This window comes from Nicotiana tomentosiformis, chromosome 2, assembly GCF_000390325.3.
Source record: "Nicotiana tomentosiformis chromosome 2, ASM39032v3, whole genome shotgun sequence".
Lineage (NCBI taxonomy): Eukaryota > Viridiplantae > Streptophyta > Magnoliopsida > Solanales > Solanaceae > Nicotiana > Nicotiana tomentosiformis.
This window is the reverse complement of record NC_090813.1, coordinates 129,228,135-129,246,921: the sequence shown is the minus strand read 5'-3', so window position 1 is coordinate 129,246,921 and position 18,787 is coordinate 129,228,135. Positions and strand designations below refer to the sequence as shown.

The 18,787-nt window shown below is 36.6% G+C and overlaps 1 protein-coding gene across 2 annotated transcripts; it reads right to left on the bottom strand.

The window, feature by feature from the left end:
• Nucleotides 1-8,148: 8,148 nt before the first annotated feature.
• LOC104100346 (BEL1-like homeodomain protein 4) lies at nt 8,149-15,269 on the bottom strand. 2 transcript variants are annotated; one of them, XM_070196103.1, is made up of 5 exons: nt 15,028-15,269; nt 13,503-14,792; nt 12,100-12,485; nt 10,960-11,020; nt 8,149-8,907 (listed from the first exon to the last, which is right to left on the bottom strand). In XM_070196103.1, exons 2-5 carry the CDS (start codon nt 14,721-14,723, stop codon nt 8,332-8,334), a joined length of 2,244 nt encoding a protein of 747 aa, XP_070052204.1. In that variant the 5' UTR covers nt 14,724-14,792; nt 15,028-15,269; the 3' UTR covers nt 8,149-8,331. The 2 variants fall into 2 exon arrangements, with proteins under 2 accessions (XP_070052204.1, XP_009605852.1); XM_009607557.4 differs by having other exon boundaries at nt 13,503-14,797; nt 15,034-15,269.
• Between the last annotated feature and the right edge of the window lie 3,518 nt (nt 15,270-18,787).

Sequence of the window (18,787 nt, the reverse complement as noted above, 5' to 3'; positions counted from 1 at the left end):
ATAAATTATTGAAGTTTCCAACACTTGAGAGGATCAAATAGATAAGAGGAGACCAACATGCATCAAGGGAAATGAATGTCGTAACCATTTCCAGGAGCAAGGACAGAGAATCCAACATATTGCAATTACAGGATTCGATACCTTCTCCCTTTTCGAATAACAATGATAAAGGCAAGGAGTCATTGGAATCCTACCAGGTTTTAAGGTATTTTCAGGTACCGGAGGAGACGAATGCAACCAAATCGACCGCAGAAGAGCTCGAGCAAATGGCTTTGTTCAAGGATTTTTTGGAAAGAAAGTTTCATTTGGGAACGAGGTTAAATCCCGAGCTCAGGTTAGAGTTTATAAATTTACTTAAAGCAAACGTTAACTGCTTTTCGTGGTCGCACTCAAATATGATAGGTATCCATTGGAGGTAGTGGTCCACAAACTTAGTCGGGATCCAAACTTCCTACCGATAAGGCAAGAGAAGTGCCCGATAGCAGAGGTCAGGAACATGTTTGTTAAGGAAGAGGTAACCCGACTACTTAACAACGGTTCGATTTGAGAGGTAAAGTACCCAGAATGGTTAACCAACATAGTTTTAGTACCTAAAAAGAATAACAAATTTAGGATGTGTGTGTACTATAAAGATCTAAATAAGGCGTGCCCCAAAGAATCATTCCCGTTATCGAACATTGATCAAATGATTCATGCTACGGTCGGGCACGAGCTAATGATTTTCCTTGATGCTTACTTTGGGTACAATCAGATCAAGATGAACCCGGAAAATCAGGAAAAAAACTTCTTTCATCACAAATGTTGGCACATATTGTTATAATGTGATGCCTTTTTGGCTTAAAAATGCCGGAGCCACTTACTAGAGGCTCGTTAATAAGATGTTTGAAAAGAAGATAGGTAAAATGATGGAAGTATATACTTATGACATGTTAGTAAAGTCTTTAAATGCAGAAGATCATCTGAAGCATCTCCAAGAGACTTTCGACATTCTAAAAAAGTACAATATGAAGCTCAACCCGGAGAAATGTGCTTTCGAGGTTGGCTCTGGTAAATTCTTGGGGTTTCTTGTCTCACAAAGTGGGATCGAAGTAAACCCCCCCCAAAAAAGCAAAGCCATCGAGGACATCCCAGACCAGCTAAGAAGCGTAAAAGAAGAGCAGAGATTGACCAGTAGGTTGACGTCTCTAAGAAGGTTCATCTCAAGGTCCTCAGAGAAATGCCTTCATTTCTTTTCACTTTTGAAAAAAAAGAATGACTTCGTGTGGACTCCGAAATGCCAGCAGGCATTGAAGGACCTAAAAAGGTACATGTCCAGTCCCCCGTTGTCAAAATCGGAGGAAGGTGAACAACTATTAATTTAGTTAGTGGTCTTTGAAGTAGCGTTAAGTGTCATTCTGGTCTGAGAAGAAGAAGGTACACAATTTCTTATTTATTATATTAGTAAAATATTATCAGGAACAGAGACAAGATATCCGCACCTAGAAAAGTTAGCCTTAGCTCTAGTAGTTGCTTCTCGAAAGCTTAGGCCTTACTTTTAGTGTCACCCAATAGCCGTTGTGATAACCTTTCCCTTAAGGAATGTCCTTCATAAGCCTGAGTTATCAGGCCGTTTGGCTAAATGGGCAGTCGAAGTTAGTGAATTCAACATTGAGTACAAACCAGAATTGCAATCAAGTCACACGTTTTGGCCGACTTCAGTCCGGGGTTCATGCCTTTGGCTGCTAAGCAAGCAGTGCTGGTGTTAGGAACAACATCGGGAGTTTAGACCTTGTTTAGGATGGAGCCTGCAACGTAAAAAGGTCCACTCTGGGGGTAGTTCTAATCACGTCCTCGGGTGAAATCCTAAGTCAGGCCATTAGAACTGTACCGTTAACTAACAATGAAGTCGAGTGTAAGGCTTTGTTTGCTGGACTTGAACTAGCTCGAGGACTAGGTTTCGAGGTCATCAAGATAAAGTACGATTCCCAGATTTGTAACCTAAGTGTATGGGATTTTCGACACAAAGGAGGAACGCATGCAATAGTACTTGAACAAGGTTCAAGCGTTACTTACACAATTCAGAGAATGGTAGATTGTTCACATTCCGAGGGAGGAAAATATGGAAGCAGACGCATTGAATAATTTAGTGTCGTCTATGGAGATAAAAGGATCTGATTCTGGTACGGTCATCCAATTGCTGCATTCGGTATTCGATGTGGACGATTACTGCGAGGTAAATTCAACCAACTTAATTTGGGACTGGTGGAACGAGTTCATTGAATATCTCACACATAGTAAGTTACCCGAAGACCTAAAAGCATCTCAGGAAGTAGCTCGCTACTGACTTGTGGATGGAAAGTTATACTAGAGATCATTCCAAGGACCACTGGCTTGGTGTTTAGGGGCCTCAAAAGTAGATTACATGATGAGAGAAGTCCACGAAAGAGTTTATGGAAACCACTCCTCTGTAGACTCGTTAGTTCCCAAGTTAGTTAGGGTTGGCTATTACTGGCTTCGGATGGAACAGGACGTACGTACATTCGTGCAAAAGTGCGACAAATGTCAATGTCATGCATAGTTAGTGCATCAACCAGCGGAACCTTTGTATTCGGTTGTGTAGCCGTGCCCATTCATGAAATAAGGGATGGACATACTTGGTCCTTTGACACCGGGACCCGGGAAGGTACAATTCCTTTTATTTTTAACTGATTACTTCACTAAATGGGTTGAAGCAGGTCCTTACCAAAAGATCAAAGAACACGATGTGGTTGAATTTATATGGGACCACATAATCTGTCGATTTGGAATACCGAATAAATTGCTTGTGACAACGGGCCACAGTTCGTAGGTTCAAAAGTCACAAAGTTCGTGGAAGGGTTAAAGATCAAATGGATTACTTTTTCGCCGTACCACTCAAGTGCTAACAGGCAGGCAGAGTCAATCAACAAGGTAATTATTCAAAACCTTAAAAAGAAGTTAGAAGATGCTAAGGGAAAGTGGTTAGATGAGATACCTGATTTCCTGTGGGCATACCGGACCACAACAAAGTTGAGCACGGGAGAAACACCCTTTTTGGTCGTATACAGTTCAATGGCTTTGATACTGGTAGAGGTAGGGAAACCAACTTTAAGGTTTTCTCGGGAAAACAAAGAAGCAAATAATTAAGTACTGCTAATCAAGTTATATTTACTCGAAGAGCACCGGGATTTGGCATGCGTGAGGATGGTAGCTCAAAAACAAATGATGGTAAGGTATTACAATCGTAGGGCAAATCTTCGTTATTTCAAAGTGAGAGATTTGGTTTTAATGAAGGTTACTCAGAGTACTCGAGAAGTCAATGCCGATAAGTTGGGACCAACGTAGGAAGGTCCAAACTAGATTTCAGTTATCACCGGGAAAAGATCATATGGATTGGAAAATTAATATGGAGTCAAATTACCAAGCAACTGGGAAGTGACTCACCTCAAAAGGTACTATTGCTGATGATCCTTGCTGGTACTGAAAGTATGTGCCGCACTCTTTTTTTCTTCGCCCAGTTTTTGTCCCAATTGGATTTTTTCTGGAAAGGTTTATAACGAGGCACCAACGTAAAGCATATTAGGAAGGGAGGATCATCGGCAAAGGCAAGACCTTCAATGTCAAGGCACTAAACCTCGTGTGGAAAATAAATTGTGGATGGTTAAATAATTTTTGGTTTGACGGCAAGTCATGCCTCCCAAAAATGATTATTTAACCATTCACGAGTTGTCTCCACCGATGAGGCAGCAGAAAAGGCTACGGTAAATGCAAGAGTTCCAGTGTTCGAATTGTTATACTTAGCATTCAAACATTGGGGGGAAGTAATACATGATACGTCATCACGAGTGCCACGAGTATCAGGACCGAGGACTGCATGATCAGCTCCGTAGAAATAAGTTGTACACGTTAGCCACATGTATTAGTAGATTTATTTACTTAAGCAAATGAATGTCTATGTACTTCTAAATATAGAGGGAATAAAGCAAAGTCCTTTCATTTTTATCTATTTCTTGTCCAAATAATAAGTTAATTTATTTTGTCGTTTGAAAGTTAACAAAAACTTCAAATGCTTGTGCCGGAATGAATAGGAGATGTCCTCTTCAAGAGCAATTTGAACATAAGGGCCCTCACTTATGAAACCCTCATAGTAAAGGGTAGATTCCGGACGTATTTATGCCCGTAATCAAAAGCTATCGCATGAAAAAATAACTAAACGTAAAAATGATATTTTTACACAACACTTAAGAAAAAAATTCTTTTATTTATTAAAATTCCAAAATTGGTAAAATGTTTTGGCATAATTACAAATAATAAAAGAAAAAATAGTACATTATTCTTTACAACTAGAACCCGAAAGGGGAGAAGGGTCTTCATTCTTTCTAGCGGAAGGAGGTTGTTCCCCTGCCAGTTCGGGGTTTTCATCCTCTCCAGTCTCCCCTTCGGTTCCTGAATACTTGGAACTAGTATTTTGAGGAGTCAGTTGCAGCGGGCCAAGCAGGAATATTCTCACAAGCAATTAACTCGAGTTCTCGGGCGTATGCAATCGTCAATATTAGCAATACTTACTTTGGCCGCCTCCAAAGTCTTTCTCTCCATATGGTACATAACATAGGTCTTCTCAAAGACGAGGGAATCTTCTTGATCCTAGAGTCTTGCTCAGAGTTTATCAATTTCAGCCTGGAGCTCCTCTCTTTCAACCTTCATTGGGCTGAATTGGGAATCAAGCTCAACATTAGTAGTTGAGTAAAGCCGGTATTGCTCGATGACCCTCTTGAGCCCCTCTTCCATTTTGTCTCTCTTCTCCTCGGCAGTACAGGCCTCCTCGATTTTGGAGCATAAGTTGGGCTTCAGGTTATTAACTTGTTCCTCGAAGGCAGACTCGCGTTCGACAGCGACGGTTACAATATCCTGAAGCTCGACCCACTTAGACCTAGCCTCTATGAGGTCTTCATGCAATTGGGTAGCCTCTTGGCTATATGCCATGTTATCTTGCTCGGTTTAGTGTAACTGAGCCTCAAGCTCGCTCATCTATGAAACCTTTGCCTCCAGCACCGGGAGGCACTCGGCGAGTTGGTTCTTTTTAGCCAAAAGTTGATCCCGCTCGTAAGCAAATTCTTGTTTGTCCAAGATCAACCTTTGCAGGCCCTCAGAAGCAAGGAGGTTAGCAAAAAATGGTTGGATTCGATGTTATTATAGCCGAGTACAAACGTAAAAGAAGATAGAAGGAAGTTAGAATTATACCTCGGCAAACAGTGCATGCTATTGTTCATCAGGCACTCCCTAGAAGGGGAGCCCATCTTTTTTTAATCCTTCACTAAAGCCAGCGACTTCATATAATTGGCGAGCTCCACTATCTTGGAGAGAACATGGCACTCATTTGAAGTTGAAAGAGTGGTGTTTCACCTCCCTTGAGGATCTTGAGAATGTATCGTATAAGTGTTCCCTAAGTTCCCGTGGTCAGGAGACCATAGAGGAGAAGCACCCCTCGCTTGTTCAGCTGATGCTGGTAGAAGAGATGCAGTCGATGCTGGTGGAGAAGGGATATCTGGTGTTGATGGGTAGGAAGTTGTCAATGTAGAAGGAGAAGAAGTAGTTGTGGCAGGAAAAATGGTGGTTGTTGTTTGCTCATAGGTTGAGGGCATAAGAAGCTCAGGGGTCGAACTCCTTAGACCAGAGACAATTACATCTTCCCTAGAAGCGAGAATCAGCATTCTCAATAGGCCCTTTTCACCCCAGAGCACCTGAACTTACTCCACTAATGGGTTTTGGAGCTCTTCCAGCTGAGCATACGGTTTACTCGATGAAGATCTTTTTCTCCTATGAAGGGAAACCTCTTAATCACTGGCTTCTCCTTCACATCGAGAACCTTTATGGTTGGCTCGGTTGGTGTTTTCTTTATTCTCTTCTATTAAGTCCCAGCCGAGGAGAAACGTCTCCTCTTCGATTTCTTATCCTTGGGATGGGGACACCGAGAGGAGGTACCCTCACCGGAGGCTCGAGCATATCCACGAGCGCTGCTTCGATTGAGGGCATCCTGCAACAGTCTCCCGGCCTCCTCGGGGTCATCAAGAAGGTCGACATCGGGGAACACAACAAAACCTCAAGGAATCCATATACAAGCAAAAAGATGATTAAGTAAATTGCTTTTAAGCTACTGAGATAAAACAAAAAAAAGGAATAAAAGGGAAGAGAGAAATTTTTCTCACCATGGTTGTTAGCTCTCCACCCGTACTTGGGAGCCATTTCTTTCCATCGACGAGATTTCATAGTTATAATATCCAGAATTTTCTGAACTCATCGATCCAAACCGTGAACCCGTGGTGGTTCCCAACAAGTAGCTGAGAAGAAGGAAGTCAAAAAAGAAATCAGCAAAACAAGAAATTATCTTTTTACGAAGAAAGCAAATGAATATACGAAGACTTATGAAAAAGATTCCACGACTCGGAGAAAGCTGGATTTGTCGTCGGGATGATGTCCCTGGTAGCAATAACTATGAACCGCTCCATCCATCTGTGGCTGTTGTCATCGTCATACTGGTAAGGAGAGCATGATGTCCACACTTGATGAAGTTTAACATTCCCCTAGGTAAAATCTTGGGGGAGTAGAGATTCATCATATGTGCGAAGGTTAGGATTTTTCCGATCTCGGCGCACAACTAACGAAGGTAGGATAACATACGCCATATTGATTGGCCTACTTGTACCAAGAAGACCTAGTACCGGTGGAAAAATTCCAAAATTATTGGGTCAAGTGCTTCACTTGACCCCAAGGAGAAGGGACCCAAAGTAAAGGGATATGTATAGACATGTATAAACCCCTCTCTGGAGTAGGTAACTCGTTCTACCCCATCTGGGGCGAGGATTTCGATATTGGAGTAGTTGCAGTCCTCCCTCACAGTAGGGATACTAGAAGGACGAATGGAGGAAGGTTACCTACGAACAAGCCAAAACCTGCTACTTTAGGAGTTTGCATATGCTGTTTTCTCTTGGAGATCAGACGCAGTGCTGAGATAAAGGGGTATAATGGTGTTTACAGTTGGAGGTTCAGACTCGATGTCAACCTCTTTGGTTTTGTTTTTCTTTGGGCCTCCACTGAAGAGAAGGCCAGTGTTTTCAAAGGTAGCATTGTAAGAAGACATGGTGTTTAAAGATCGGTGAAGATGTTCTTACTGAGAAAGTTGAATGTTATGGAAAAGCTCTAAGGAAATTCATAGAAAGAGAAAGAGTTGTGGAAGTGGTGAAAGTGAAGAAGTAAAAATGATGAGTAGCAGAGAAGTTATAGACGACAAAGATCGTGGTCATGATTACCTCCATAACCGGCAAAAATATTTGTTGAATCACAAGGCAACACATGTTTGGGGTATTAAATGCGAGAAGATGTCCGTCCCTTCAAGTGTCAGAGACTATTTAGAAACTTTCCCGCCAAGAAAGGAATCTTCATCTACTTACTGGTAAAACTGAGTTGCGTCACCAGAAAGTTGGAGGATTATCCGTATGGGGTGAAATTGGTTGATAACAGGTGGTTGAATGATAATGTGACACGTGAAACCGAAGACATGCAAAAGATGAGTCAACAGATAGGTGGCACCGGGTGCGAAGTATGTGATCGGTGCAGGATGGATCCCGAAGGAAGCATAACTGATAATAGAGATTCAAAGGTTAGACATCAGAAAGCATTTAATGAGCAACAGAATATCTGCATTCAAAGCCAGCCGTTATACACCATCAATGACGTTTTTATTCTCATTCAGGAGGAGCTTGACTTTAGGATCTTGTCTCCCTAGATAAAACTACAAATAGCAGCCTTAGCAACCATAGGAGGGGATGAAACATTCTGCACACAAAGCTTTATTCTACTAGTTTACGCTCAATCTAAACAGTTTTATCATTGCTTTATTAGTGCCTTTATTTTTGCTCTCGGAAAGACCGAGTTTGGAATCAGGCTCGTTATCTCCTTTAATTCATTTGTTAATCTGATTTCCGTTCTTTTTTATTTATCATTTTTGGATCAAATCGATTCGTTTGCCTATAAGCCACATTATAAATTTAAGTGTACCGTTTTACGGATAAATACAGTACAAAATTCAGAGTACAAAGAAGCAACCAAAAAATAGGGAATGCGTACGCACTGCACAATTAGATGTGACAGTGCTTGTAAGATAATGTAACTGTTTCTCATTATATCTTCTGAAAGGCGTGTGACAAAATAACATTATCTAGAGAGAAAATTATGTGTCCCCAAAATCTGGTTTGCTATAGTAGAATTTGGTATAAATTAATTATTGTGGTGCTAATATATCATGATTCATTTATGAGCAGCGTTCAAAATCTTAGCTTAACCAAAAAAATGACTATTCTCGGGTAGATTCCCTGCATGGTGCAGTCCTAAGGTGAGTGAAACGTCACCAGCAACACTGGTCCCAAATCTTATCACCCTTGTTCCATTATCTGAATTAGCCATAATATTTGTGGTCCCATATTCAACACCGGAAACAGCTTCCCGACGGGACATGTCATCGGAATCTTGAATCGCCGGGAAATTGTTGTGAGCCATTTCATGAGTTGCCATAGAGGAAGACTCATGATGTTGTGCTTGGTTTTCCGAGAAACAAAGCCTATTCATTGCAACAATTGAAGGGTCGTTTTCTAGGACATTAATTTCGGATCTTTTGTCTGAAGCAACTGTTAATATTGTTGCTGCGACAGTGGCAGCTGTTTTTGTTTCTGTTCCAGTTCCTGTGGTTATTGTATTGGTAGAGGAATTAGGCGTTGGTGTTTGTGCAATATTATTGCTACTGTTTTGGCTCTTTTCCATCTCATCGTCTTCCTCTTCTTTAGCCTCTTTTTGATACATATCTTCTACCATGGGTTTCCACAACCGCACCCTGGCATTTATGAACCAGTTTGATACCTGCAAAATAGAACATTATTACTACTACATAATATAACACTCTCATTATGATGTCACCAGAGATTCATGAATTATTTGACTGCTCTTACCTGGAAAAGTATCTCTAAACTTAACAATTATTTAGAGTACTCAACAAATTTAATACTCCCTTCGGTCATGATTTTTTGGCCTTTTTTTGTGACGATATTTTCAGATTTTAAGAATGAATTAATTATTTTTTTCCTACATTGCACTTGGAGTAAATAATGTTGAAGTATGTATTAGGAGTGTTTATGTGAAGAGATAGTAAAGGTTAATATGATCAATTTTAATGTTAATTAATGTTAAAAGATGGATTTCTTAATCTGTGTGAAAATATCCAAAAAAAAAAAAATCATTTATTGTGGACCGGAAGGAGTATCAATCAACAATCTTTTAAGATCTTCATTTAATGTTTAAGTTTTAATTAAGCAGGGAGTAGATGTGGTCAACAGTCTTGTTTTTATTTTTTATTTTTCCCTTTTCAGTGGAAAGGGTTAACAAGCCAATAAATTAATACGAGAGCATTCTCCATTTAACTTCTAGGAAAAAATTAAGATCTTGTCCACAAGGAATACTGAGCACATGAAAATTGAAATCTACTATTCTTGTAATATTTGTAATTAATCATCTACCATCTTAAAAATGACTTAATAAAGTGTCGTTGGATAGGACAGACATAAGGAAGAAGAGAGTAGCAAATTCTACCAGATAATTTTTCCTTTTTAGTTTGTTTCAGAAAATGACACTTTTATTTATTGGTAGCCTTTTAACCTAAGGTTTTCTATTTTACTTAATGACATGCTCTTATAGTTATAAAATCCAGACATGTTTAAAATCAAAAATTTTAAAGATACTTTGGTATGTGTTTAAGATATTTGTTTTTCAACTTCTATATGTCCGTCAAACACCACATAAAAGGAGTAGTATAAACTAGTGAAACAGCAAACTGTGTCCTAATGTATGGATGTACTTTGCCGCTGAAACTTACTATTCCTAGAGTTTCTTTGACCGTTCTGGAACTTATTTCTTTGTGGAAATAAGCCAAAGGAACAATATAAAGGGGGCCAACAAACAGTTCTGGCATTGCTATATTCGAGGGAAGGAAAACTGGAGATTGAAAACCCAGATCCGCAATAAGTATCTAAGCTGAGTTCAGCAACTTGAAAAATTGAAACAGTTTCAAGGTACGAATTGAAGCAGTGTCAAGGTACGCCAAAAATACCCTTAACTTATATGTACACTAAGGATACAGATATGGTTTATATGCCAGTTATGTAAGAATGATAATGCAAGGATTATTTACCTCGTAAATAAAAATTAGTAGACAATTATTAATATAAAGATTAATTTAGAGATTACATATTTAAGGATATTTTTTAAATATTTTTATTTCCTGTATTATTAATAAGCATTTTCTTATTCCATATTCTATTCCAAAAATAATTATGCACGAGCCAAATGTTTCATAAGTTCGTGCGGAGATTATTTTTTATGTATCACTCTAACCAAACACAATACTTCCTTTTATTTTATATAAACTCATTTGATTGGTCACAAAGTTTAAGAAATAAATAACAATTTTTAGAACTTGTGTTTGAAACATGAGATGACAAATGTGTAACAATGAAATCATGTCATTAAAAGTAAAATGAAAAGTTTAAAGTTAAAATATTGATAAACATTGAAAGGTATGATTCTTTTAAACTGATAAAAGTGAAAAGTGTCACGTAAAATAAAACAGACGGAGTATTAATTAATTAATCAGAATTTTATATTCTATTTACTTTTTCAATCCTTCCTGCCAAACAACCCTTAACAGTATAAACTTATTTTTTTTAAAGAATCAATCAGTGTAGTTTAATTTGCTATAACAAGTAGGAGTAATTGTCTTATTATTCAAGTCGGTAATCTCACTTTTTATAAATTCTAACAATGTAGTTTAATTTTCATGCAGCTTATGAATATCTTGAGCTAGTAAGAAAGATGTTAAGGAGGAAAAAAAAAAGAGGATTTAGAGTAGAGGGGGCAAACCTGGTTTCTGGAGAGACCAGTCTGTCGTGCTAACAGATGCTTATCTGCATCACTTGGGTACCTGAGTAAAAAGTAAGTAGAAAAATGATATCAGAGTCCCTTACTTAAACCGTATAAAGAGATGGAATTGCTTTCCTTATCCGTAGATAAGAATTGACACTTTTTGCTTTCTTTTTTCTGTATAGTGGTGGCGTCAATATCGAAAAAAAAGAAAGACGAACATCACCACCAGTAGACAGTAGCTCTGGCAAAAGCAGAAGTAAAGCGAGAAGACAACTGCAGCTCTCTCATCTTTTTTCATAGCATTCATTCATTACATAGATAGATAGATTCTACTATTACTTTTGTCATACTATTGTTATTAATTACCATGCATATCCGCTTAATTAACATTGTACTTTCTTTCGTTTCATTCTATTACTATAAAATATTCTTTTCATTTTATTAATAATTCATTTTAAGATTTGACATCTCTACTCTTCCGTTTTAATACTCTGGTAATTTAACTATATATACATGGTATGTTCATAATTAATTTGGTATATATATATATATATATATATATATATATATATATATATATATATATATATATATTATGTGACCTAATCCTTTTTTTTTAAAATTAAAACATTGTCATATGTCACTTTCTTTCCCATGTTCATATGCATGCCTAGGTCAGCGAGAAACACTATAAGTGTATTGGATTGCAAGAGGGTAAAAGTGGTGCTTGCACACAAAAAAGTAGGGGTAAATTTTTATTTCTTTAAACTTTGAAAAAAGGACTGAATTCCAGCAGGCCTTTAAACACTGACTGCAAATTAAGAAAGGGAAAAAAAACTCTGGTAGTGTTGGAAATGCGTTTTAGACTAATAAAAGTTGATTGCACGAAAATTCATTTTGTCTGTTCATAATGCCATGATCATGGGATCTGGGCAACTTTCGTCATTAACTTTTGTTTCTGCACTAAATGCCCATTTTTTTTTATTTTATATGTATACTAGGAATATTAGTTATTTATATCCGAGTCAAAATTAAAGTGCAACTAAACGCAACATAAAATAATCTATTCAGAAATTATTATTATCCTTTATCCTTGTAACCAAAGGACAGTAATTAAAGTGAGAAAGCAAAACGTACGGATGGAGGAAATGCTCAAAAAGCCAAGCTCTTAAAATGGTGACAGAGCGTTCAGGCAAGCCTCTTTGTGGTCTCCAAGCTTCTGCATCCATCATTCCCATTTGATGAAATGCCGTTTGCTGCTGCCTTAAGCTTTTTTCGAGCAGCTTAAGCCTCGGCGTTTCTCCTTTAGTCAATCCCGAAGTGGTGGTGTCTTTTTCTCCCAGCAACTCACAGCTGTGCTTCAATTGCGCTGCTATCGCATCTTTTAGACACTTGAAATGCCGAGACATGGCTTTCTGTGCAAGTGCTGTGTATGGAGCTGCTGCTCCAAAACCCATCACTAGATCAAATGAGTTTACTACCATCTGCATTTGTTCGCAATAGTGGTTGTATCTTTTGTCCACCTGCTCGTAATAATTGTAGAGCGTTAAATTATGTACTCAGATTAATAGATATCTGTTTATAATAAAACATGATACAATAACATGGAAAATAAAGTTATAACAACAAAAGAAAGTAAAGAAAAAGAGAACTTAACAAACAACAGAAAATTAAAGTTGGTCTAGTTAGTTGAATAACATAAGGTGCAGCTGGGAAGTCATTTCCTCAACAAGAAAATTACTCCGATCCTACTAAATTTGTGACCTACATATAAGTAAGAAGAATATCTTCATTTGTAAATAAAATATTGATGGGAAAAATAAGAGAAAACAAAAGAAAGGAAGATAGCTACTACTACATAAATGACAGAAAAGGTAGAAAGCTGATTGTATATGTGAAACAATAGTACACCGAAATGATTGTTGTTGTGAAGAGTGAATATCGTATGTGTGTTTGTTGCCACTTGCCTATGTCTTCGCTTAGCATTCTATCAATACTACCAACAGGTAATACTAGTACTATAATGTATCATAAATATTTTCAAAAACAAAATGAAGTTAATTATATTCTCACAGCAAAGTAGCATCGCTTTGTCTGTATTGAAATATGACCGTCCCAAATAAATAAAAATGTACATTGATATTACATCTACGCGTAATTTCTGCTGCTGGAGTTCTAACATATTCTTGCAGAAGGATTTAGCATGATGGTAGAGTGCAAGCTAATTTTATCACTGGACTTTTTAACACTCTCACCAAAACCAAAATCATATGTTCAAATACTCATTTCTAAATTAAAATGAAATGAAATTAAACTCAACCAACTCAATCTATGGACATTACAATACTTATTTCTCTAGCCGGCTTTCTATATTCTCCTCTATAAAATATTCCTCCCAACTGCCGGAATTTTCTGTTCTTTCCTTTCTCGTGGTTTTAATTTATAATTAACGTACTAAACAAACAATAATCATTGGTCATTGACCCTCTAGAGAAATAGAGAGAGAGAGAGAGAGAGAGAGAGAGAGGGGTTGCACATGCCTCATCAAACATGGACAAAAGTTTGATCTTCCTTCTCTGGTGCCCAATCCTATCTGCAGCTGACAAAGGAGGGAGATCCTTTGAAGAAGATGAATTAGTATTATGATTATTACTGCGACTAGGGTTATTAGAATTAGGGTTAGAGCTTGTTGTTGTGTTGTTATTCCTGGAAACTTTGTTCTTCTTGAATAATTGGCTTCTCCCAACACTACAAAACTCTTCCAACAACTCTTGTGCAGCTTTGGCATACTTGGAATTTCTCAATACATTCACTAGTCCTAGTGAAGATCCAAAACCAACATGAACTTGATGATGATGATGATTTTCACTTGTTCCTTGATTGAAAAACAACATTTCTTCCCCACTCATTCTTAATTGATCCTCTACTTTGGCTGCTTCTAAATGTTGTAAAGAAGATGACAAGGACAATGAAAGACCTTGCCCTTCAATTACATTTACCCCTCCGATTTCATTAGTAAAGTTGTTCCCAGTGTTACTTGCTCCTCCGCATATGAATTGGCCGAAATGCCCTCCTCCTGCATTAGGAAACCCTTGAAGAGTTGTAGTGGTAGGATGTGAAGAAGATGGTGAGGGTGACCTTGGCTGTGGATTCATAGCGAAAAGATTCATGGCTGACTCCGCCGCATTTATACTTGATATCTGGTTGTGCTGACGCTGATAATGAGCAGTTATATTATTACGGTCATTAAGTTCCTTCAAATTATCAATTGATTCACTTAGTACCTGCAAACTTCCACCAACTACCATCCCTTGTCGGTTACTGAACCACTCACTTCCTAGGTTGGTTGTCCAAGGTAGCTGCTGCTGTGGCCGTTGATTCGGGTGTCTATAACATTGAGTTAATTGATTTTGAAGCAACTCAGTTGCCGTGGCTGTGGTTGTTCCGGGAGGGAAATTGAACATTTCAGACAACATTCCAGCGGTCCCATAAACTTGAAGTCCACTTGATTGTTCTTCTTCAATAGCCACCAAGGGCGGTGGCGGATTGAACCCTTCTACTCTTAATTTTTCCTGTCGGATCTGGTGAGCGATGTGTTGTTGTTGTTCGTTTTGAGGTTTCTCGAATACACTCGAGAAACTAAAAAGACCTTGGTGATGATAATCTTGAGACATTAGAATTATCCAAAGAAATGGACTTTTTTGGGAGCTGAATTGGATTATGGACGGCCTTAGATTTGTTAAAGTGTATGACCATCTCATCTAATCATCTCTTTCTCCTCCACCATCGCCGTAAATTAACCCACCTCCTTCTTTCGCTGTAATTGGCTGCTCCTCTGCCGTGGATCGAGCATAAGATAGTACAAACAAATAAACGTTTGCGACACAGTTATTTCATATATATATATATTGAGAGAGATCATGGATACAACTATAATTAGGAGTGAGGAAAATATAAAAAAAGTATGCAAAGAGCTGGAAAAGAGAGATAATCAAAGAAAGGACTTTTTCTTTTTCAAATTTTTATTTTGAAAGAAAAATTCAGTTTATCCAAGTAATTAAGCACAATTACCTCATGGAGGTGCAGGTCGGAAATAAAGATTGCAAAGGCAGCTCTCAGATATCGTTTTCGCTTCTGTGGGATTTCAAAACCAAAGCATCCTTAACAAATGAACAAATTCTTCTCTCTGTCTGTTGTTTCTCTTTCTTTCTCTGTCTCTGTCTCTCTTTGTTACTCTATGTGTTGCAGTGATTGTTGTCTCTGCAATCGCCTTCTGGAAAGAGAGTTGAAGTTACAAGAATAGAGTATACTTTTTAAATAAAGACGGAGCTGCTGTGATGGTTTTTTATTATAGAATTATTTATTTACAGTAGATATATATTTTTTTATGCAAAATCAGTATATTTTTTAGTATCGAATAACCTACCTCATTTTCAAGTTATTAATCTCACTTTTTATAAGGACAACCTATCACTCTTCGTCGTGAAATTACATTGTATATATAGGTAAAATATTAAGTTTTAGAAATATATAATATATATTAAATATTCTTTGTCGGAGAATGTTTTTTCTTCTTTCAAGTTTGAACGACCTTAGAGAAATTCGTAGCTTCATCGTTAATCCAGAGGGAGAAAATTAAACACAAGAAAGAAATAGGGGGAGGAAAAGGGGAGAAAAGGTCGTTCTTCTTGCTCGTTTCCTTTTTCACTCAACTAATTATTTCTTCTACTAAGTATTAGTACCAGCATTAGTTTATCTTACTTCCTTCATTTAACAAATTAATGAAACTTTAAAAAAGTCTATTTTAATGCAGGGAAGAAGATAGCGTATTTGAATTATTTAATGAGATTTCAAGATGACACATATGGCCTCTGCTACTAGCTAGCAGCCTAGCACAAGTTAATAAAACCTTGATGGTTGATGACTACTTAACCAAGATTATGAAAAGGAAACGGAAAGCAATTTAAAACAAGCGTGAAACTTTTAGTAATTTCTTTATTTCAACACCTTATATGACAGTATTTGATTAAGAGTAATTTCTATGTACTATAGATGTGATAAATTTTTTTATACAATTAGATTATTTATACGGTAATTATATGTAAATCTTTATAATGAATATTAATTGATAACATGATAAAAAAATAGTAATAACTAACCTATTATAGTATGTAATACAGTAATGGTGTAAAATTATTGCATTGTTAGCGTATAAAATTTAAATCTAACATAAAATTAATATGTCAATGACTAATTACGCAATAAATTTAAATAAAAAGCATCTATCTTGATTTACCTTCTTTTTCTTCACTAGTGATCTATAAATTTATTTTAAAGGGAATAAATTTTGTTGGAGATCCTTAAGTTTCCCTTTTCAGCTGATCTCAAAAGGACCCCAAAATAATTTGTACATCATCAAAATTGGCACACAACATAGCTTACTTACTAGAGAGTGATTGTTGAAGAGATAGTTGGTGATTAAGGTACGTAGGTTGAATAGATATCTCAACATCATTTTATAAGACGTTAATCTATCATCATCATAACTTTACTTCCCTACCCCTCTCCTCCTTGATTAAACCCGGCGGAGGCCATAATTGTAAATCTTCATAGCTGACTCTTGGCACCAATAACAAAATTTGGAATAAATAAAAACAAAAGATATGGTGAGCATGAAATAAAAATTAAAAATAAATAAGGTGGACGCGAAATCATGGTACCCAAGAAAAAGGAAAACAAAACCCTTTTGAAAATAACACTTGGTCAGATTTTTTTCCCCCATCTTTTGTGTTTATTCTTATCTCAATCTTGTTCTTTGCCCTTTTTGCTAGTAGGGCCGTTAAAAATCGAACTGTAACCGTTAATCGAATCGAATCGATGGCATATTGGTTCGTGGGTATCGGGTTATCGAGGTAATGGTTGATGAACGGATTGATATTTTTTATAATTAACGGTTTGGAGGCGGATTACTCAATTTTCTTATCGGATAAACCGATAACTCATTAAGAAATTTTATATTTACACTTTTATATGGGATCAACAAAAGTTACAGGAGTATTATCAGAAAATAAATCTGAAAATGCCTTCAAGTTTTCACTCAAGTTTTGTAGGTGTAGGGAATTCCGATTGTATATAAGTTTTCAGTCAGTTTGACTAGTTTTTAGTCTTCCCTTTTTTTTTGATATGAAACAGGATAGCTATGCAACCAAAAGAAATACTTATAGTAAGTGCAGTACAAATTACAAAGTGTTAACAGATCTATCATGTAGCAATATATGTTAACAAGCCTGGTAAACTAAAAGGGGATGGAACTTATAATCGAGTCACTTTATCATGTTTGGCCGTTTGGTATTCACAAGACTAGGATTGTTTAAAAAAATTTTATTTGATTTAGCCAATAAACCGCCCGATAATCGTTAATCCGATATCAATCTGCCCGTTATCTTACTGGATGGCTAACAGATTACTACATTTATAATCCGATAACCGACAAGCCAAACTATTAAGCTTAATTTTTTGCCCGATCCGCCCTATAAGCACCCCTATTTGCTAGACAGAGAACTGGACAAACTGAAACTTAAGGGCCTGTTGGGAAATTATTGTGTAATTACATGGTTGTACGTAATTATTAAGGTAGCAAATACATACTTTAGCAATTAAATTGTATAGTAATTACAATGGCTTATTTGATTGTCATAACGTAATTATAGTGTAATTTTTTATGTCATGTTTGCTTACATAATTATAGTTACATAGTTGAATATTCTTTTATTTTAAATAGAAATTAATTATAAAAAATAAATAAACTTTTTTATATGAACATTCAAATATATATATTATCATAATAAAAAATAATAAAAAGTCATCTAGTAATTACACCATATAATTATTACTAATTATTTGTTCCTATTGAAAATTAGAGAGTGTAATTGCAATCTTTCAATTTCAGTCAATTTTCTGTTGACCAAACAAGGCAAACTGTCTAATCACATCACTACAATTGCACGTTGTTTAACCAAAAAAAAGTATTTGTAATTAAAACAAATAAATAGAATAATTCGGGTTTCTAACAGTCAATTTACTTCACTTTTCCAAATATTCTTGATATGATAAAGGAATAACAATAATAAAGAATCAAATTGAGAATAAGGTAGTAGAAATCTTATTGATAATTGTCGCTTTCTTCACAGTAGAAAAGAATAATTCTTCCAATAATAGAGAGTAGTAAGAATATTGATAATTTTTTAAAAATAAAGTTGCCCAGTGGTACTGGGTTGTGTTGTATTAACCAAAAGAGAATAGAGGGGGACTAGGCCTTACCTCAAGTTACAATGCGAGAAGGTGATGTCATCACCAGTAAAAAGCCAGAAAGAATAACAAAATTACTGAATCCTTCTGGCATGAACTAATATATACATTAACTAACATAAAAGCTGGCCTTGTCATACTTAGTTCTAATACTAGGTATTTGTATTTTATCAAGATGATATGCTCCTCTGGCATTTCTGGGGAGATGCTGATATGAATTAATAATCAAATTGTGGCATGTTGTTGAAGCCAACTTGGCTAAACAGTCTGCTACTTGATTACCTTCCCTGTAACAATGAGTAACATGCATCCCACACAGCTCTTTGAGGGCTAAAATGTTGTCGATAACTTGTTTGAGCTTCAAATTGTTGGCATGATTGTCTTGCAATATGTTGACTATCCATAGAGTCGAGTTCCAAAGCAAAATTAGTAAAGCCATGGTGGCTACACCATTTTACTCCGAACTCACCTGACATAGCTTCTGCCATATTATTGATCTTACACTAGATATAATCAG